We start from the raw sequence: 18,189 nt of genomic DNA on the forward strand, positions 1-18,189 counted from the left end.
CAGGCCGAGTGCCCACAGGGAAAGGTGACAGGCCAGCCCACCCCCCCAAAGACCTGCCCTCAAAACAAAAGAGAACCCCCCCTGGGCCCCTGGGTGTGCTCTCAGGTGCGCAGAGACCTCTGCTCCCAAGGTGCACACGCTCTGCCTCTCCGTCTCGGGGTTGAAGGGTTTCAGGCCTGGGAGCGCTGAGAGGCGTCAGAGGCGTGCCTGAGCAGAAGCAAAGGCTCCTAATTACCTTTCTCACTCGGGCCTCCAGAGCTTGGGGACGGGGGTTAGGCCTCCAGGGCTGGGCATCAGAGGAGCTGTCCGCTACCCGAGAACCGGGGGGGTCCCAAGGCTCCCCTCTAGTGCAGGCAGGAAGTGATTACAGAAGTTTGGGGCTTGCTGGCTTGGGGTCTCCAAGCTCACGTGGACCTGCTAGTCTCCTTTGTCCAGACCCTGTGTCCACCAAGGGGAGGCACCCCCAGGCCCTGAGTGTTGTGGGTGAAGGCTCCTGTCTGTCCCAGCCCGGCCTGACGGCCCATCCATCTTCTCCCCGCCCCCGCCCACCGCGGGTACCTGTCGCTGTAGGCGGCCGCGGCTGCTGCGGGCTGAGCGTATCTGTAGGCGGCATAGCCTCCCTGCGGGGTAAGGGGAGGACACGGCACACGGGCTTAGTGGGCTGGACACAGCATTTCAACCTTCATCTTGGCCAGGTGAGGGGTAGCTGGTGCAGGCCTGGGGGCACCTGGCTTCTGGTTTCGTGGCATGGTTCAAGGTGGGGTTTCTGTTCACCTCATTCATTCATTCATTGATGCGTCCATTTGTGCGTTCAACACACACGGCTGAGCATCAATGCTATGTCTGGCTGTGTTCAAAGCTTTGGCACACGGTAGGTGCTCACAGAGTTGCCACCAGGCCAGCGTGACCCTGACTTTGATGCTGACGGGTATAGAGACTCGGTGCTATCCTGGACACTGGGATGGGACAAGGGCAAAGGGCATTAACTCAGACCACGTCTTAGCCCTGACCAATGGATTGCTGAATTACAGGCGACCACCCAGGATGGAAATGAGGTCTTGTGTGGGGTGGGGGGTGGGGGTCGTCAGCAAGGGCTCCGAGCTAGAGGAAGCAGTAAGTGCAGCCCCATGAAAGAAGAGAGGAGACAGGACCCCATCAAGGGGTCTGCCCTGGAACCTCTACCTCCTGGTCTCTCTCTGGCCTCTGCAATGGACACAGGGTGCCTATGCGGGCTCACTCAGTGACCCCAATGCTGTTAGGGATATGGAAGATTCACCCACTGCCCCCATCATACAACTGACACCTTGCGAAACGGAAAAGACATGCCTGGCTCATCGGGCTGCTGGGGGATCCATTGCTACTCACACCCTGAGCACAGATAACCCAGGTTTACCTGTGCTGAGGTCGCCCCCTGGGCTCCCAGGACGGGAGGGGGTGGGGGGAGCGGGGCAGGGAGTGGGAGACACTGTTCACTGAGACATATGAAATGCCAGATTCCACCCTCCCTCCCCCGGGGCTGCACTTACATAAATCTCAGCACCATAAAAGCCATCCTGATACACGACCCTGGAAGCAAACGGACAAGAAAGTGGTGGGAACGCTGGAGAGGTGGGGTAGGCCGGCTCCGGTGTCTGCTGAGGAGGGAGGGGGCAGGGTGCCAGCCCTGCCCATGGGACTGGCATTTTAACAAGCGTTTGCTCCAGTGCCCTGTTTTGGTATAACAATAGAGTAACACCCTTGCTGGTCAGCTCCTTTCTCCCACAAACCCAGGGGCCCATCGGCCCACCTTGCTTACCCTTCCCCTGCTCCACCCCAGGCAGCTGTATCCCCCCCCCCCATTAGGGTTGGAGGGCACCGGGCCCCGGGGAACGGACCAGGGAGGGCTTAGCGAAGGCCCACTGAGCCCCAGGGCCGACCACCACCCATTAAAACATTGGGCAAGGTGCTGGGGCTCTAAGCGTCCCTCACATGCCAGCGACCCTGAGATTCGGTGGCAGGGCGGAGGTGGGTGTATTGATACGGAAGCGACTGCAGTGTGAAGGTTGGAGTTCCCACCGCCCCCCACCCCCGCGCCACAGTGCTGGAAAGGCTGCCTAGCCCCTCTGGCTGCACCACGCCCCCCTCCCCACGCCCCCGGGGCCGTTCTCCAAGCCTCCCTCCCCGTGCGCCCCAGGTACTCACGCTCCGTAAGTAGGGATGGGGGGCGGGGGCGGCGCAGCCCGAAACGTGTTGTACACAGCCCGGCCCCGGCCCCGTAGGTGCGCGCCCCTGTAGGCAACGGCTGTGCCGGTGGTGGGGTACGGGAACCCCGTCACTGCAGGAAAGGGCGTCGGAGAGGAGACAGTGTGAGAGGGAAGGCTAAGGGAAGGAGGGGAGGCAGGAGGGCTAGGGGGCCTGACCACGGCCGCATCTGGCCACACATCCCGCCTGGCCGCACCCACATGGCCACGCCCCACCACGCCTCGGCCTGGCCACGCCCCCCGAAAAACCCGTCCCCGCCTAGCCACGCCCCTGGCCACGTCCTCCCACCCAGGACGACTGGCCAATGACCGCCCAATACCCGGCCAGGCCCGCCCCAGCCCCGCGCCGCAGCTCCAGCCTTTACCTGCATAGAATTCTGGTCCGTAGACTGCCCCTACCACCGGGTTTAGCTTCCAGCCTAGAAGAGAAGCAAAGAAACCCAATCATTGTCTTCCCCATTGTCTCCCCACCTCACACTATGCTTGGGAACCCCAGAGACTCCAGGATGAGCCCCACTGGGACATTCCGAGGCCGTGGCCACTGCAGAGGACGGGCGGGACCCCTCCCTCTGCAGTCGGGGTAGATGGATTAGGCGGGGCACAGTCCCTGGGCCCCTCGTGGGATGCTGCAGCCTCACTGGCTGAGTGCCTTCTGCTTCCTAACAGAGACCCAGTCACTCCGGACGATCCGCCTGGTGTCCTGATTCTTTTCACATTTCGGCCTTCCCCAGCCTGCCCCAGGCCCTCCCTGTCCTGGGGCACGGGCCCCAGCAGCTTGGGGTCTGCAGTGTCTGCAGAAGAGCATTAGGAGGGAAAGTGGAACGCATTATTATGCAACGTCTGTAGGCCCCCAGCTGGGATGGGGGCTGCTGGTGGCCTGGGTACTTTAGTCCCTGACAGCCCAATCTCATGGGAGCTGTCTCATGTGGGCACCTGGCTGCCTTCCAGGAGGGTCAGAGGCTGCCGTAAAGGTGCTTGGCCTCAGCCACGGCGACCTCCTTCACCTCCTGCCCGTCTCTGTCCTGGGTCGGGGCTCCCGAGGGGCTCCCTTTCTCAGTGCTGAGTCCTGCTTTTGCCATCCTGTGTCTGTTTTCCCCCAAAGCAGCCGGTGGGAGGGCTGCCGGGGGAGGAGGTGGGGAGGAGGGGCCTTGGGATTAGGGATAATGAGAAGGACAGCTAGCATCCCCTGACCACTTTACCATATGCCACACTGTCCTAGACCCATCCAACGAGGAAGGTGTCACGCCCTCCCATCTTACAGATGAGCAAATGGAGGCTCAGGGAGGGGCGGCAGCCTTGAATCACAGGGCTGGAGAGTGGCAGAGCCAGACCAGCTGTGGGATGCCAGACCCACGTTCCTGGCCACTCCCTGGCCCCCGGCCTCTCCCTCTCTGCAGGTGGGCAGGCTGGTCATCCTCTCCCACCAGAGACCCAGGTGCACGGGTGAAGGCCTGCTCCCACCTGAGGCTCTGGGGGTAGAAACCAACCAGCTGAGCCTGTACCAGCTCCAGGTGGTCAGGAAGTGAGAGTGGGGTCAGCTCACCTGACCAGGCCCAGCCCCTGGCCCCTCAGCTTATCAGGGTCTTATCTTTGCAGCACACCCCCAGCCCAGCTCCACGTCTCAAGCCCAGATTCTAACAGCCCCACTGCTGGGTTGGCCGGGAGGTGTCCAGGACAGAGTTTCTGGGGCCTTGTTCCTCCTGGGGGCCTGTTCTCCACACTCTCCATGAGACTGTGGGTCGCCTTCCATCCCTGGTCCACCGTCACACGACCAGCACAGACGTTTGCATCTGAACGTTACTGCTAGGCCTCTGGAATCTTCTATAAATACCAGGTCAGGAGGGAAGAAACGCTTCATCTTCTGGGAAGACCTCCAGTCCCAAGAACTGAGTCTTCTTAGTAAAAATCCACGATGGAGCAGAGTCCTGAGCCAGTGACCCAAGCCCACCTCCCTTAGGTCCCATCTGGCAGCTCTTCTGGGTGCAGTCTGAGAGGCTGCACTTCTGCTTCGGATGGCCCTGGCACCTCCCTCTGCCAATTCTGGAATCCTGGGTGCCTCCACCTGTTGCTCTGGCCCCAATTCACTGTCTGGGACCCCAGATTACAGAGGCAGTCTGAGACCCACCTGGGTAGATCCTTTGTTTCTTCTGCAAATAGTAACACCTGGTCAAACCTGGTGAGTCTGTTTCCTGAAGCGGAAATTTCTGCCCCTCTGACTGACTGATGAATTTGAGTCCTCTGGAGCGTTGAGCAGAGTCAAGCCTCAGTCAACAGAGCCCATGAACTGGGCTTCACTGCCACCTGCAGGGAACCCAGGGCCGGCCCACTGCAGCCCTTGTCACTCTTGCCCAGGCCAACTAAGATGTTTAAATGAAACCATGTTTGCCACCGAAGTGGGCAGAGGTTTCTCCCTCTCTCCACTCCCCGTCGTTCAACCGGCCTCGGTTCTGTGCCCATTCCGAGCCAAGGGTGCAGTTGTTCAGGGATGGATTCTCTTCTGAATCCCATGTTCCTCAACATCCTCAGGTCTGCCCAGAAAGCAGGGGCGTGTGGCTCTCGGGAGAGGCTGTGCAGCCCCCAGGATCACCCTGGCCCTGTAAAAACGTCTACCTCTTCCCTTCCTGTGCTGAGCGCCAGGCCACTGAAGTCATACACAGCGTGTGCTCAGGACAGGCGCAAAGCCGGGGAGCCCCCAGATTTTTAGAAAGAATTTGAGCTTTGATAGTCCTCGAAAAAGCAGGATGGGAGCGACAATAATCTAGTCTAAATGGGGTCTGGCCAGTGCCCCAGCCCTGCCCCAGGAGGACAGATTGGGGGGTCCGGCTGGTGAGTCAGGCGGCAGATCCGCCCACTGTCCTGCCCTAGGTTTTCTGTGCTGGCCGGTCCCCTGACTCCATGTATATCTGATCAGACCGGGACAAGAGAGTCTGGGGGTGGCTCAGTCCACTCTTCCCTGCTAGGGGGGGTGGGAAGCAAAGCCCACGCCCCGCCAGGAGGCTTGTCCTGATGGAGCAGGGCTGCTGCTTCCTGGCTAGAGGAACAAAGTCAAAAAGGCCCCAAAGAGTTCCCAGCTACACTCAAACCAGTCCCCGCACCAATCCTTGCCTGGTGGAGTCAAGTCACACAGCGGCTGAGAGCCGTCCCTCCGCTCCTCCCTGCAGCCAGCATTTAGCGTCAGCAGTTTTGTTGCAGAGAAGACTGGCCACCTCTGCTTACAGCCAGGTCCAGGTGCACACGGGCACACTGCTCAGCTGACGCACACTATGGCCAGCGGGCCCTCAACCTTTCCGTGTTTCCAAGGCCCAGGGGTGGGCGGCGGGGGGCTGTCCCTCTAACTGTCATCGTACTCATTAAATACTGAGCGCCTCTAGCCTCGGCACTCAGAAAATAAGGAATGATCCAGAAGTGGCCACTTTCCCCCTGCGCCTGAAGCCTGTCCTCGGCCACTGGGTGCGGCCACGCTTGGGAAAGCACGGGGGTCTCACCAGCTGTGTGGGTGGAGGCGGGTGGCCCCAGGTCTCCTCCTGCCTCACTGACCCACCCCCTTCTGACCGCGGCAGAGCCGGGACATGAGGGGGCACTCAGCATCCAGGGAGGCTGGCCTCCAGCAGCCTGGGCTCCTCCTGGACCCTGTCCCCACTGGTGGCCCCTGAAGCCTCCCTGGGGTCTTGGGCCGCTTACCGTTGGTATAGGGGTTGGCAGTCTTCTTGTTGGTCATGACTCGGGCTGTGGCGTTATTGACCTGCCCAGAGAGAGGGAGGGAGAGGCTGAGGGGAACATTAGCCTGTAGGCCACGGGCTGCCTGGTCCTGCTCTGAACTTCTCCGTGGCCGCCTCGGAGGGGGCTGGGGGCTGGGGAGGAGGCCCTGGGACACCCAGGCGAGGCACAGGACCGCCTCCACTGCTCGCCTGGCCCCCCACCATGGCCTGCCCTCCTCCCTGGCCTCCTGTCTCCGAGTGCTGCCCGCCCCCTCACCCGCCGGCTGAGAACCTGGGCCATCACTGTTCCCAGAACTGGCTGGTGCCCAGCCTGGCCCAGGCCCCGGGCCCTCGGCTGAAGCATTGTGTCCAGTCCCACTGGCTCTTGCCGTTCACAGGATTGTTCCCACAAACCGAGCCCAGCCTCTCTCTGGCGACCCAAGGCCACTGGAGCAGCTGGCTGGTGGACTTTCCCCAAAGTGCTCTCAGCGCAGCTAACAGAATGGCCCCCAAGACTTCTCTGCCGTGGGTGGCTGCTGAGGCCCTCCTGGTTGTGGGCACCAGGATGGTCACCCCTCCCCGTGGGGGCAGCACCCCTTTCCCTTGAGGCCAGCAGAGAGCTTTCTGTGGGGGCGGGGAGCACACGTGCCCGTGGTGGTGGGGCAAGGCCGATGGGGGAGGAGCAGGTGGGTGCCAGGGGAGTGGGTCCTACTGTGCAGACATCTAAGGCCGTGGTCAGGCTGCCCAGAGGACTGGGCTGGGGTGTAGGAAGGAGGAGGGCCTCGGCGGAGGGAGCAGAAAACAGGGCAGGTGTGGACCTCGAGGGAGGGGTCTGGGCTGTACTGCCTCCCCCCCTGTCAGTGTGAGCCCCTGGGGCCTGGGGCCGCAGCCTGTGCTGCTGGAGGCTGGGCTGGAGCCTGGCTGAGGTCGGTGCCTCTGGCACTCCTGCTTCTGGAAACCCTCCCTCAGGTCCTTCCACCGCTCTTCCAGGGGCTCTGCACCAGCCGTTGACCCCTCCCTCCCTGGCCACCCTCGCTGCCCGCCCTGCTGGGGAAGCCCAGCTCCCAGACACCAGAGCCTCAGCACTGAGCAGGGCACACGCAGCCCCCCGGGAAGGGGTGGTGGAGGGGGGAGTGTCGGGGGACCCCTCGCCTTCTCTCCCCTCTGCGCCTCTGGGCTGGATCCCTTTCTCGGCTCTGGCCGCGTACTGCTGCCCACCCTCTGGGGGATAAAGGCAAGGGGCAAACTGCAGGATGCAGCAGCATGGGGAGGGGGGAACGGGGCAGCTGCCGCTCCTTGGTGAGATTAATGACCTCCTCCCAACTACGGGCAGACTGGGCTGGTTGAGGTCCTTGGAGCCGCCAAGCCTCAGAGACGTGACGTCTGGGGTCCTCCCAGTGTCTGGCTGAGCCCCACAGCTGGGGACCTTTTCCAGGAATGAGAGGGAGGGGGCAGGGTGGGGGGCCCTTGGGTGAGCCTGAGGTCTAGACCCAAAAGAGGTGGCAGGTGGTGGGCTCAGCTCCGGTCTCAGCTTGGCCCTGCCATGGGGCCCTGGCCCGGCTCTCTGCATGGCAGCAGCGGGGCTGGGTCGGGGGCCCAGGGTGACCGGAGGCGGCTCTCAAGGGCGTCCCTGCCGCAACACACTTATCTGAGCACCTCAATTTTCCGTCCCTCTACGATCGTCCCATTCAGCTTCTCCCGGGCTCGGTCAGCATCTGAGCTAGTTTCAAAAGTTACAAACCCAAAACCCTGTGAGCGGAGAAGGACAGACATGGAGAGAAAGACATAGGATGAGAAAAAGGAAAACAAAGGAGGCGTGGGGAGTGGGGGGGGGGGCAGGGCAATGGGGGGCGGGGAGAGAGAGAGAGAGAGAGAGGGGTTGAGTCAGGTGACTTGAAGGAGAGACTCGGGCAGCCCAGAGGTCTGTCCTGGTGCCACTGGCAGGTCGCCCGGGAGACGTACGGCCCCGGGGGTGGGGCAGCTGCTGGCCTGGCCTGAGCCTGACCTGAGCTGACCGCCTGGCACTTGAGGGGACAGGCCAGAGCTATAAGAGAGATGCTGACCTGAGCAGGGGCCAGGACTGTTGCCCTCACCCCACCTGGGGGGCCAAGGCTGGGCTTCTGGACCCAGAGTGGGGGCAGCCTCACCCATCGTCACCCCAGGAGCCCCAAGTGCGGGGGGGGGGTGTCTTCCCGTCCAGGAGCGGGCACCCTCCCGCCTGCCCCCTGCAGGCCCTCCACTGAGTCTCCGGGCAGCTCCAGGAAGGCCGGTGGCCCCGGGGGAGCGGCTCGAAGGCTGGGGACCCAGGCCCAGGGGCCGGGGCTCCGAGTGCAGACAGAGAGGTCCTGGCGACTTAGAGAGAAGGAAGCCTCAGCAGCGGCGACAACACAGACAGCGGGGTGGGGAGGGTGGGGCGGGCGGAGGAGCGGGGAGTACAAGCACCCGTGTCGCTCAGGGGTCCTCAGGCTCGGAGCTCTCCAGGAAGGAAACGCACATTTCACACGTTAGCCTGGCGGGACCTACAGCCGGGCGCTGTAATGGTGGCGGCCTCTGGGCGGCACCCACCTTGGAGCCCCGCTCGTTAAAAATGATCTCCACGTCTAAAATTTTTCCGAATTGCTGCAGAGACAGAGATGGGGGTGGGGGAGACAGGAGAGGGTGTGTTAAGACTGCTGGCCCGGCTCGCCTGCTCCCCATGGGACCCTTGCCCACTGCCTGCGTCTGGTCCTCTGCCCCCGGCCCCCTTTCCGCCTCCTGCAGGGACATGAAGGTACTCTTGGGTAGCCTGGCGCGGGGGGGGCGCATCCCTCCCCACCTTCCCGTGCAGAGAGCTTTTCCTGCCAGGACACTGGTCCCATCTGCGGTATCATCAGCATTCCTCTCCTCTCCCTGCTGGGACTTTGCCACAAGTTGCTGACAGCCAGCCCTAATTCACACACATGGGTTCTGGGTAAGTCCTTCCCAAAAGGTGGGGTGCTGGCGGGGAGAGGAGCCCCTGGAAGAGACAAAGCGCTAGGGAGGGACCCTACACTGCCTGCTGCCTGTGCTGTTTGGGGCTGGGCTGTGTGTGGGGCAGGGTGCAGTGACCCCAGGCCCCTCTGCCTGACCAGGACATACCAGTCAGCTGGGCCCAGATGCTCTGGCTGCCCCCTTCCTGCCCCATCGCTGGCCTGGAACTCCCAAGGGACAGCCTTGTCTCCCTCACTGGCACGTGAGACCAGGAACCTGTGAACCAGGTCCCCTAAAATCCCAGCTGAGGTCCCGAGGGGCCTGTCCTGAGGTCTCCAGTGCATACAATTGATGAGTTTCCCCTTCACCCTGTAACATTCGGGAGGTGGGTGTCACGTGGGCCAGGAGGGACGTGGAACCAGACAGTGAGGCAATGCCAACCCTGCCAAGTACTGGAGAGGGAGGGTGGTGCTGCTGTGCTGCAGGGGCGAGTGAGCTCATGGGCATCCTGCAGGGACCATGGGTGCCCCTGGGCGGCCTGTAGGGACTGGAAGGGCGTCCAAGTGAACTGACCTAATAACATCGTAATACCAGCCGCTTTGAGTGGGGGCCCCGGGCTCAGAGAGGTTTGGCAGCTGCCCAGGCCCAGGGCCAAGAGGGGGCAGAATTCTCATCTTCTGATGATTCTAAATCCTGCCTGCACCCTACTGGGTGTAACCCCAAATCCAATGGGGCCTGGGCCCCAGGAAGGGAAGTGGATATCTGGGGCAAGGGCAAATGTGGGTGCTGAGTCCATCCCGAGGCCACCTCCTGTTTGCCTGACAAATCCCATCTGGGGTGGTGGGTGGCATGAGGGGAGGGCTGGGGTTCAGGGCCCAGAGCCTGCCTGACTTGCGGCAGAAGTGGGGAGTGGGCACAGGGCAGGCGGGGGAGGAGAGTTTGGGGTGGGAGAGGGAAGAAAGGGAGGGAACACGGGCCAGGCGCATGTGTCCTCTGTGGCCGGGGCTGAACCCTGGCTGCTGCCCCCTCACCTGCCCACGGGGCAGCCCTGGCACCCGTTGGGTGTCAGCACCTGCTAGGTGTTCAAATCAAGTGACAGAATAAAGTCACCACGGGACTTAGGGGCCTCCCTGCAGGATCTCACAGTAACCCTGCAACTGGCTGAAATCCTACAGAGCAAAGTCTAGGAACAGACAGGGAGAATCCAGGAACGGAACGCGCACGTGCTTCCCATCGTGTGCTCTCCTGTCGCCCCACCCCTGGGGCCTGGAGGATGCCCAGAGAGGTTGAGTGCCTGGGCCCCAGGCACACAGGACAGGCAGGGCTGCTGGGTGTGAGGCCAGGAGGCTGGGCTGCCACTCTGGGTGCCCTCTGGGGGCACAGGGGTCCCTGGAGCCCTCATCAGAAGGAGGGGCCAGCAGAGTGATAACCTGACTGGCACTGGCCTGGGCCTGAGGGGCAGGTGGTGGAGGTGGCAGCCACGCAGGTCTCTCTACCCCAAGCCTGCATCCCTCCTCCTCCCTCCTACCCCACAGGCTCGGGTCAGAGCAGGGCTGGACCCAGAGGGCAAGGGGAGTCAGGAAACCCAGGGGGCCTCTCTGACACCTGGGCTGTGCGCTGGGGGTGGGAGCGCAGATGGGGGGGCCACACACACTCACCCCGAACATTTGCCGCAGGTCGGGGTCCCTGAACCGGAAGGGGATGTTGGAGACGTGTAGCCGCTTGGGCTGCTGCTTCTCTGTGGGGTCGGAGGGATGGAGCGGCTGGCTGTCCGTCTGTGCCGCCTCGTCTGTCTGCTGCGGGAAGAGGACCCGGGCTGGGAGGTGCCCCCTTCAGCTCCCATCCCACAGCAGGGGACGATCTAAGCGCCAGGTCTTCCCCAAGCCCCTTGGACGTCCCCATCCTGGGACTCGCAGGAGACGTGGCACAGCAGAACCTCAGCCTCAGGTCCCACTTCTGGGCCTTTCCCCGGGCTGTGTCTGCAACATCGTCACAGGGCCAGGTCTCCCTGGCCCGGTGCGTCCTCCCACCGTGGCTCGGCCTGTCCACTGAGGCCTGACCTCAGCGGTCCCTTGGCTAACACGGTCCTTGAGGTCATGAGCGCACAGCTTCCCTGACAGCCCGAGTTCTGGGACCACGGGCGCCATTTGGGGTTTCCAGCCTGATGGGAAAGTGGAGAAGTTTCAGAAGCCACCGTGGCACACATACCCATGGCGGTGCTGCCCCCCAGGGAGGCCACCCCGGGGCTGCCTGCCTCTTCTTCTAACCCTGCTCTGGGGCTCTGCATCTTCCAAGGCTCAGGGGTGGCCACGTCCAGTGCTTCAGAGCTGGTCCTTATTTTGGACCCAAATGTTGGTCAACAGAAGGACTCTGAAAGACTCGGGTCTCAGGGAACAAAGCTGCCACAAAGCAAGGACCCCCCTCTCCCACCAGCTGCCCAAGAGGTCAAGGCCGTGAAGAGGCCCCGAGGTGGTGCAGTGCAACAAGCAGGTTGGGCTGGTGGCGTGCGCGAGGTTCCTCCCTGGGGACTTCAACAGGGACGGGCCACCAGCTCACAGCCAGGCTGCCCTTCAGCCTGGTTGGTCCCTGCTGAATCCCCGGAGCCAAAGGCAGGCTGGGCGTGGTGAGTGCGGGGAGGACTGACCGAGGGGCCTGGTGGGCTCATCGTGACCTGGGGGCTGGCACCCATGGCCCTCTGCGTGCTGCTCAGCATTAGTATCCAAGAGCAGAGCCAGTGACGGATGGGGTGGGTGGACAGACGCCGGCTCCCTCCCGTGGGGCTCCTCTGACCCCTCGTGCCTCTGCCCCTTGTGGGCATAACGGGCCGAGAAACACCTTTTATTGCTTCTTTCCTTTTCCTGTCTCAAGTCCCGGCTCTCCTCCCGGGTCTTCTGGGATCACCAGCCCAATACACTGCTTGAATTTGAATCTTTGTCTGGGGGTCTGCTTCCGGGACAGGACTCCAGACGACGGCCTGGGGGCCTACAGAGAGTGAAGCGGGGAGGGCAGGGTCCTCGAGGCCTGGGTTAGACTTTGCACAAATGGAAGTCCCAGTGGCTGTGGTCTCCCACGTGGCTGGAGGTGCAGAGGCAGCTGGCCGGCGGCGAGAGGCTGGGCCGCAGAGACATGCTACGAGGACAGCTGAGAGGAGAGCTGCCGGAGAGCACTTTCCATGGGTCCCCAGGAACTGCCCATTTGCTTCTGGTGGGTTCTGTCCACCAGAGGAGTGCTGACCAGTACCACAAGCCTCCTGGAGCCAGGGCAGTGAGCAGGGCGAGGTCACTGTGACCGAGGCCTCGTGCTGCGGCTGAGGAGTGGACCCCGAGGAGCAGAGCCTCACCAAGGCCAGTGGCTGGAGATGTCTCTGGACTCCTGAGTGCCTGCCCTTGATGGCCACCCTCGTCATCCTTTCTGGAAGGAAAGGGCCGCTCCCCCAACTCCTGCGCTCAGCGGATGCCATAGGGGAGGGGAAAGGATGTCACCAGCTCCTGGGCACACTTCCAGGTGGTGAGCTGGCAGGGGGCCTGGGGAGGGCTGCAGGAGCACGGGAGCATCTTGTTCAAAGGCCCCTTAGACTCAGCTCTGTTCCTGTGTTGAGAGGAAGCACAGGGTGTCAGAACCCATTTGTGGGTTTGAAGCTACCATCGTCTCGTGTGCCTGGGGACATGCGTGACCTGGGGCTCAGCAGGTTGGCCATCCCATGCGTGGCAGGCCCAGTTCTGACGAGCGTGTGTTCTCTGAGCCCAAGTGTGGGTCCTGAGCCTGTTCCTGGGGGTTTGCCAACAAGTACCGACCCCCCCGCTCCCAGGAGCCCACCTTTAGCAGGGAGGCGTCTGAGGAGGAACAGCTGGTGGGGTGGGAGTGAGGTAGCAAGTCTCTGAGAATCCTGGTCTGGCCTGCACATGACCTCATTCCTGATGGGCAACATGGGGCAGCTGCCTTTGGGCTTTTTGGGGACACTTGTGGGCTCCTCCCCCCAAGCCCGGGACCTGGAGATGCCCAACAGCTCAGCCCCCTCCCCAGCTGTCCTGCTGTCCTCCTCCTCCCTTGGTCCCACTCTTCCTTGCAGAAAATAAGCCTGTGCCTCACCTTCAGAGGGCCCGTCTGTGCCCCTGAATCAAGGCAGAACCGGCAGTGCATCTGCTGATTCTTCTTAAGTCTGAGTCCCGCCCTCTGGCTACAACAAGCTGTGGCTCTTCCGTGCAGTGGTAAGGGTGGGCCCGGTGCCCCCTGTCACCCCCCCTCCACCCCGTGCCTCCCACAGACCTGTGCCCTCAGCTGCTGCTGGGTACAGGTGACTAATGGACTCACCCCAGACTTGGAAAACTAGTGGGAGAGGGGCGTGCAATGCTGACTCTGGGCCAGCAGAGGGCAGCGGTCAGCGCGACCTAGCGGCCAGGGCCACAGGAAAGGCCCAGCTCGCGCTCACAGGAGATGGGGAGCCCTGGGCGGGGCAGGGGTTGTGGGGGCACCACGGGAGGGTGCTGACAAAGCTGGGGCATCTGGGGCTGGGCTGGGCTGTCCTTTCTGCCCCGCCTTGGGCCCCTCCTAATAGCAGAACTGAGCCCACTGTGTGTCTCCAAGATCCAGGGTCCTCCTGCCTCTGCATCCCACCCCAGAGGCCCTTAGGGGAGCAGCTGAGGGTCAGGTGGGAGAAATGGGGTGATGGGGGCAGGACACAAGTAAGAAAAGAGCCCCCCTTGACCCCAAGCGCAGCTGCAGACAGAGGCAGATAAATGGGTTCAATGACTGTGAAATTGTAAGATGTGCAGAGAAACCTCCGAGTGTAACAGCACACTGGCTGCCCCGAGGCGAGATGGAGGCCTTCCCACCATTTATCACAGCGGTCCAGGCAGCCTGCACCGCCTTCCAAGGGAGTTTACTTCCTTTTTCTTTTTTAAAGCAATCTTTGCCTTTGATTCTCAAATGCAGGGAAAAGAGAAACAGCCACAGCAACGCTCCCTTCCCTCCCACAACTGCTCTCGGCCGCTTTGCTTCTGCGTCCTCCCCATCTCTGTGTCACCTTAGCCGTCATGGGTCCCCCTCCACCTTTCAAGGCAGCAGCCGGCCCCTCTGGGTGGGACAGCATATCTCCCACCCTCGCACCCTCCGAGGAGCCTGCAGCTCTCTTCCCCTGGGCCTCCCCAAGCCCAGCACAGGGAGAGGCCAAGAGGGCCCTGGGCAGGGGTCATTAGGTCTGGCAGGGCCACAGGCAGCAGGCCAGGACCTGGTGGCCGTCACTGGGATGGAGTCAAGGCTTGCTGACGCCGCACAGGAGACTCTTGGAAATGCCCTTTCTCTACAGCCCCATCTCTCCTCATCTTTGGTCCTCCAAGACCTCCTGGGCACTCGTGCAGTGACTGTCAGCTGCCTGCCAGACATGGCTCGCCCCTGGCGGGCGGTGAGCCAGCCTTGGAGGAGGCGTTCTCCGCGTGTGGCCTCAAGCCGTTCACTCATGAAGTCTTCTTCAGACCCTTGAGTGGAGCTGTGTGTCCGCTTTGGACTCTGTGAATGATGCCACGCTCCAGGAACTCTCTGCCGGCCGCTGCGCTTGTTGCATTGGCGCTGATGGTGCCGTCTGCTCGCACCATGCCTGCGTGGAGGCGGCACGCGGCTGAGTCTCACCCTGCGGTGGTGCACTCCCACCACGGGCTGCCCCTTTCCCTTTTCTTAAGCCCCGAGAGCCAAGAGCACAGGGGACCAAAGGCCGCCGACCAAACTCCAGGTGGAGTTTCTGCTGCTGCAGCGCTTGCTGGTGGGGGAGGAGAGACAGCCATGCGGCAGGCCGTGTGAGGCCCATGGTGCAAAGGTGAGGTGGCCCCCCAGAGGAAGATTTGGGAGAAGGGGAGGAGCTTCTGAGAGGAGGTCCCTCTGGCTGTCCCACGATGGAGGGTGGGTGGGGAGGACACCTGCAGGGGACCCGCATGACCTTGAGTGAATGAGTGCTCCAGGGAGGTGGTCCCCAACTCGCACCCCTGGGGGGCCCTGCAGGGTAGTGAGGTGGGCCTGCTCCATCCACAGCCCCAATCGCTCTGCTCCCCCTGCTGCCTTTTGGCAAAAGAATGTAGGTGACACCGTGATGACAAACGGAATCCACAGACAGGAGAGGGCAGGTCTGGACAAAAGCTGGAGCCCGCACCACCTGCTGCCCCGCACCTCCTGATTCTAACGTCAGGCTGCCCGGGGAAGGCCAAGAGGAGAGTCAGAGGAGTGACGGAGGCCTGACACAGGAGGGACGTAAGACATCTGGGCAGCAGGGCTGGGAGTGCCAGCAGTTACTTTAGTAGAAGTGGCTCCTGGAATCTTAGCGCAGGACGGCCGGCGGCCACCCTCCCCAGCTCCTCCCAAGGTGGGAAGCCCCTGCTTGAAGAAACACTCCCAGTCAGAGCACTCACGCCAAAATCTTTGCCGGGCAGCTCTGGGTGTCTTCGAGGTCACCTGCTAATCCAGCAACTTTCACCCGTGGGGCCTCCGTCTCCGGATCCCGATGGTCGAGCAGCAGACTCCGACCCCCTTGCAGGACCTGAAGAGCCTCAGGTAAAGAAAGGAAGGTCGAGGCTGCCCGTTCACGGGCTCAGTGGCTCCCTCTCTGGCCCAGGCACTTTCCTGGGGAGGTGCTCAGCTGAGCAGGGAGACTCTCACGTCTTAGTTGGCTTCTCTCCGAGACTCCTGGGTCCTCTCCGGGGCCGTGGATTCTCACAGGCACGGAGGTCAACACTGGCCCCCTTCCACTTTATGTCCCTGATTGGTGGGAAGCGACGGCTCCCGCGGGGCAGGGCCGGTCATTTCTCCCGTGTGTCGCCAGTGCTGGCTCAGCGCCTGGCACAAGCAGGTCCCCGCAGATGTCTGCCGAAGGAAGACGACTTTTTTTAAAAAAATTAATTATTTATTTATTTTTGGCTGTGTTGGATCTTTGTTGCTGTGCATGGGCTTTCTCTGGTTGTGGCGAGCGGGGGCTTCTCTTGTTGCGGAGCACGGGCTCTAGGCGTGCAGGCTTCAGTAGTTGTGGCACGTGGGCTCAGTAGTTGTGGCTCGCGGGCTCTAGAGCGCAGGCTCAGTAGTTGTGGCGCAAGGGCTTAGTTGCTCCGCGGCATGTGGGATCCTCCTGGACCAGGGCTCAAACCCGTATGCCCTGCGTTGGCAGGCAGATTCTTAACCACTGCGCCACCAGGGAAGCCCCGAAGGAGGACGACTTTGAATTTGTCATGGTGAGGCTGTGTCAGGGGGTCCAGGAGGCCTCTGTGTGTGCCGTCGAGGTGTTAGAGGGTGTTAGCTGTCGGTCTCGGCCCCCTCTGTGTCAGCTGCAAGTCTGATCCTCTTGTCTCCCAGGTTTGCTCCCAGGGCAAACCTCTGGGGGTCAGTATTTGTTCACAAGGAGGTTGTGAGAGGTTTTTCCAGATACACCCCGTCTGCTGTTGTCCGTCAGAAAGAGACCAGTTGGCCGGCAGTGACCTGTTCACAGGGAGCCCCTCTGGCTCCCGTGCTCACCTCTCTTTTCTGAGGTGGAAAAGCTAAACCAGGGCAGTATGGTTTGGCTCCCCATTCTAAGGCCCGTGGGCGCTGCCCTTCTCATCCGTGGAACCCTGGGGGCGTCTATGGCAGACACCCTGTACCAGAGACACTGGGATAATGGAAAAGCCTGGTGGCTTTGGTGCTGACTCAGGCTGGGCAGTGCTTCCAGCAGGCAGGAAGGGCACTGGCTGGGGTCTGGTCCAGCCCAGGGGGCAGCTTGGGGTGCTGTCTCCCCAGAGCTTGGATGATGTTGCCTACACAGGGAGGGTAGGTGATATTTGGATCCAGGGGAACACCGTGGGAGCCAGGTTGGGTTAGGGCGCAGAGGGAGCACACAGAGGGGGGCACCCATCAGATGGGTGGTGCAGCTCCCAGTCAGCACAGGGCGTGCCGGCCTCCTGCCAGGCCCCGCCAGCCAGCAATGGGACAGAGGCAGCAGGGCCAACTGGATGAGCGCAAAGCCCCAGAGCTCGGCGGGGCGTAGGCCCATGGAGAATGCAGCGGAGGAGGTCAGGGAGGGGGATGCAGCAGCCTGGTCTCCAGAGGGGCTACCTTCACAGGGCGCCCACCCCAGGTTGGCCAGGGGCGGCGGCCACTCCTGGATGTGATCCTTGCTATCAGGAAATCTCCGAGAAGTGCCAGGCTCAGCACTTTCTCCTTGGGGTTGCATTACAACCACATAATTGAAGCTATCTGATTGGAGGGCAGCCAAGCAGGTAGATTACAAGTGATTAGCAATGATAGGAGTGCCTGCAACCCGAGACAGCCCTGAGGGGCCCTGGGCCTCTCCTTGCTGCCGCCAGCCGCCCCCACCCCCGCCACCGCCCCCTGCTTGCCCCCGTGATGCCGCTGGGCCGAGCAAGCCCAGGCCACCGGCCTCGCCCATTTCTCTCACTTCCCATTAACAGGTCACTGACCGCTGAGGACACGCTCCGTCTCCCAGATGAGGTGAGAGTTGGCCTGAAGTTGCGGCTCGGGGAGACCAGGGTGGGGGGCAGCTAGAGGCGGTGGGCCTGGCTGCCCCGCCGTGGCACCTGCCCACCAGAAAGATCCTTGGGGTCGGATGGCGATGAGCTTGGAGGCTAGGAGCTCCTTCCTGGGGGCGGGGAGCCCTGCTATGGGCCAGACAGGCCCCCAGGCCCCTTCCCCACCGGCACTCCCCCTGAAGTTCTGAAGGTGGGGGGCCCTTACCGGCACTGTCTGGGCCCCTGCAATGGGCTGTGTGCTGGTCTCACTGCTCGGCTGCTCCGGGTGGGTCTGTGCTGGTGTGTACAGGGTCATGCCGTGCTCCGGGGGGACCGGGGTCTGGCCCGAGTAGTCCGGCGTGGGGTGCGGTGGCGGCGGGGCGTACTCGGCGGGGATGCCGTTCTGTGGTGGAGGCGGGTACTGGGCCGGGGGGTAGGACTGGGCCATCGCTTCAGGCGGAGCCGTGGCGTCCTGATTGCCCTGGGGAAGGAGAGAGCAAGGCTGGTTAGACCTCCGTGCGGCCTGGACACTGCCCCCTTTCACTGCCCCCTCTCCAGAAGGCCCTGTGGTCTCCAACTGCTGTACTTTCCGCAGCATCTTCCATGCCCCCTAGGAGGGGGGCTCTCCCAGCATGGGGCACCAGCTCAGAGCCGGGCTGCAGGGGGAATTCTGGGGAGCCCACGTCTGGGGTGAGACACCTTTGTGTTTGAGGCCGCTTGTGCAAACTCGTCAGGCCTGAGTACACTGAAGATTTTTTTTTTTTTAATCCACCTAATTTAAAAAAAATAAATATTTTGAGATAACTGTAGACACAACAGTTGTAA

The 18,189-nt window shown here is 62.3% G+C and overlaps 1 protein-coding gene across 1 annotated transcript; it reads right to left on the reverse strand.

Annotated features, from left to right (window-relative positions):
- Positions 1 to 558: 558 nt before the first annotated feature.
- Positions 559 to 17,812, reverse strand: LOC137758252 (RNA binding protein fox-1 homolog 3-like; the record flags this gene model as incomplete). The annotated part of the gene is made up of 9 exons (XM_068534440.1): positions 17,591 to 17,812; positions 10,546 to 10,683; positions 8,504 to 8,557; positions 7,595 to 7,687; positions 5,922 to 5,982; positions 2,606 to 2,659; positions 2,182 to 2,314; positions 1,527 to 1,566; positions 559 to 620 (listed from the first exon to the last, which is right to left on the reverse strand). Coding segments are annotated over exons 1-9 (857 nt in total), but the record flags the coding sequence as incomplete, so codon positions are not given.
- Between the last annotated feature and the right edge of the window lie 377 nt (positions 17,813 to 18,189).

The sequence above is a fragment of the Eschrichtius robustus genome, unplaced genomic scaffold, assembly GCF_028021215.1.
Source record: "Eschrichtius robustus isolate mEscRob2 unplaced genomic scaffold, mEscRob2.pri scaffold_796, whole genome shotgun sequence".
Taxonomy (NCBI): Eukaryota; Metazoa; Chordata; class Mammalia; order Artiodactyla; family Eschrichtiidae; genus Eschrichtius; species Eschrichtius robustus.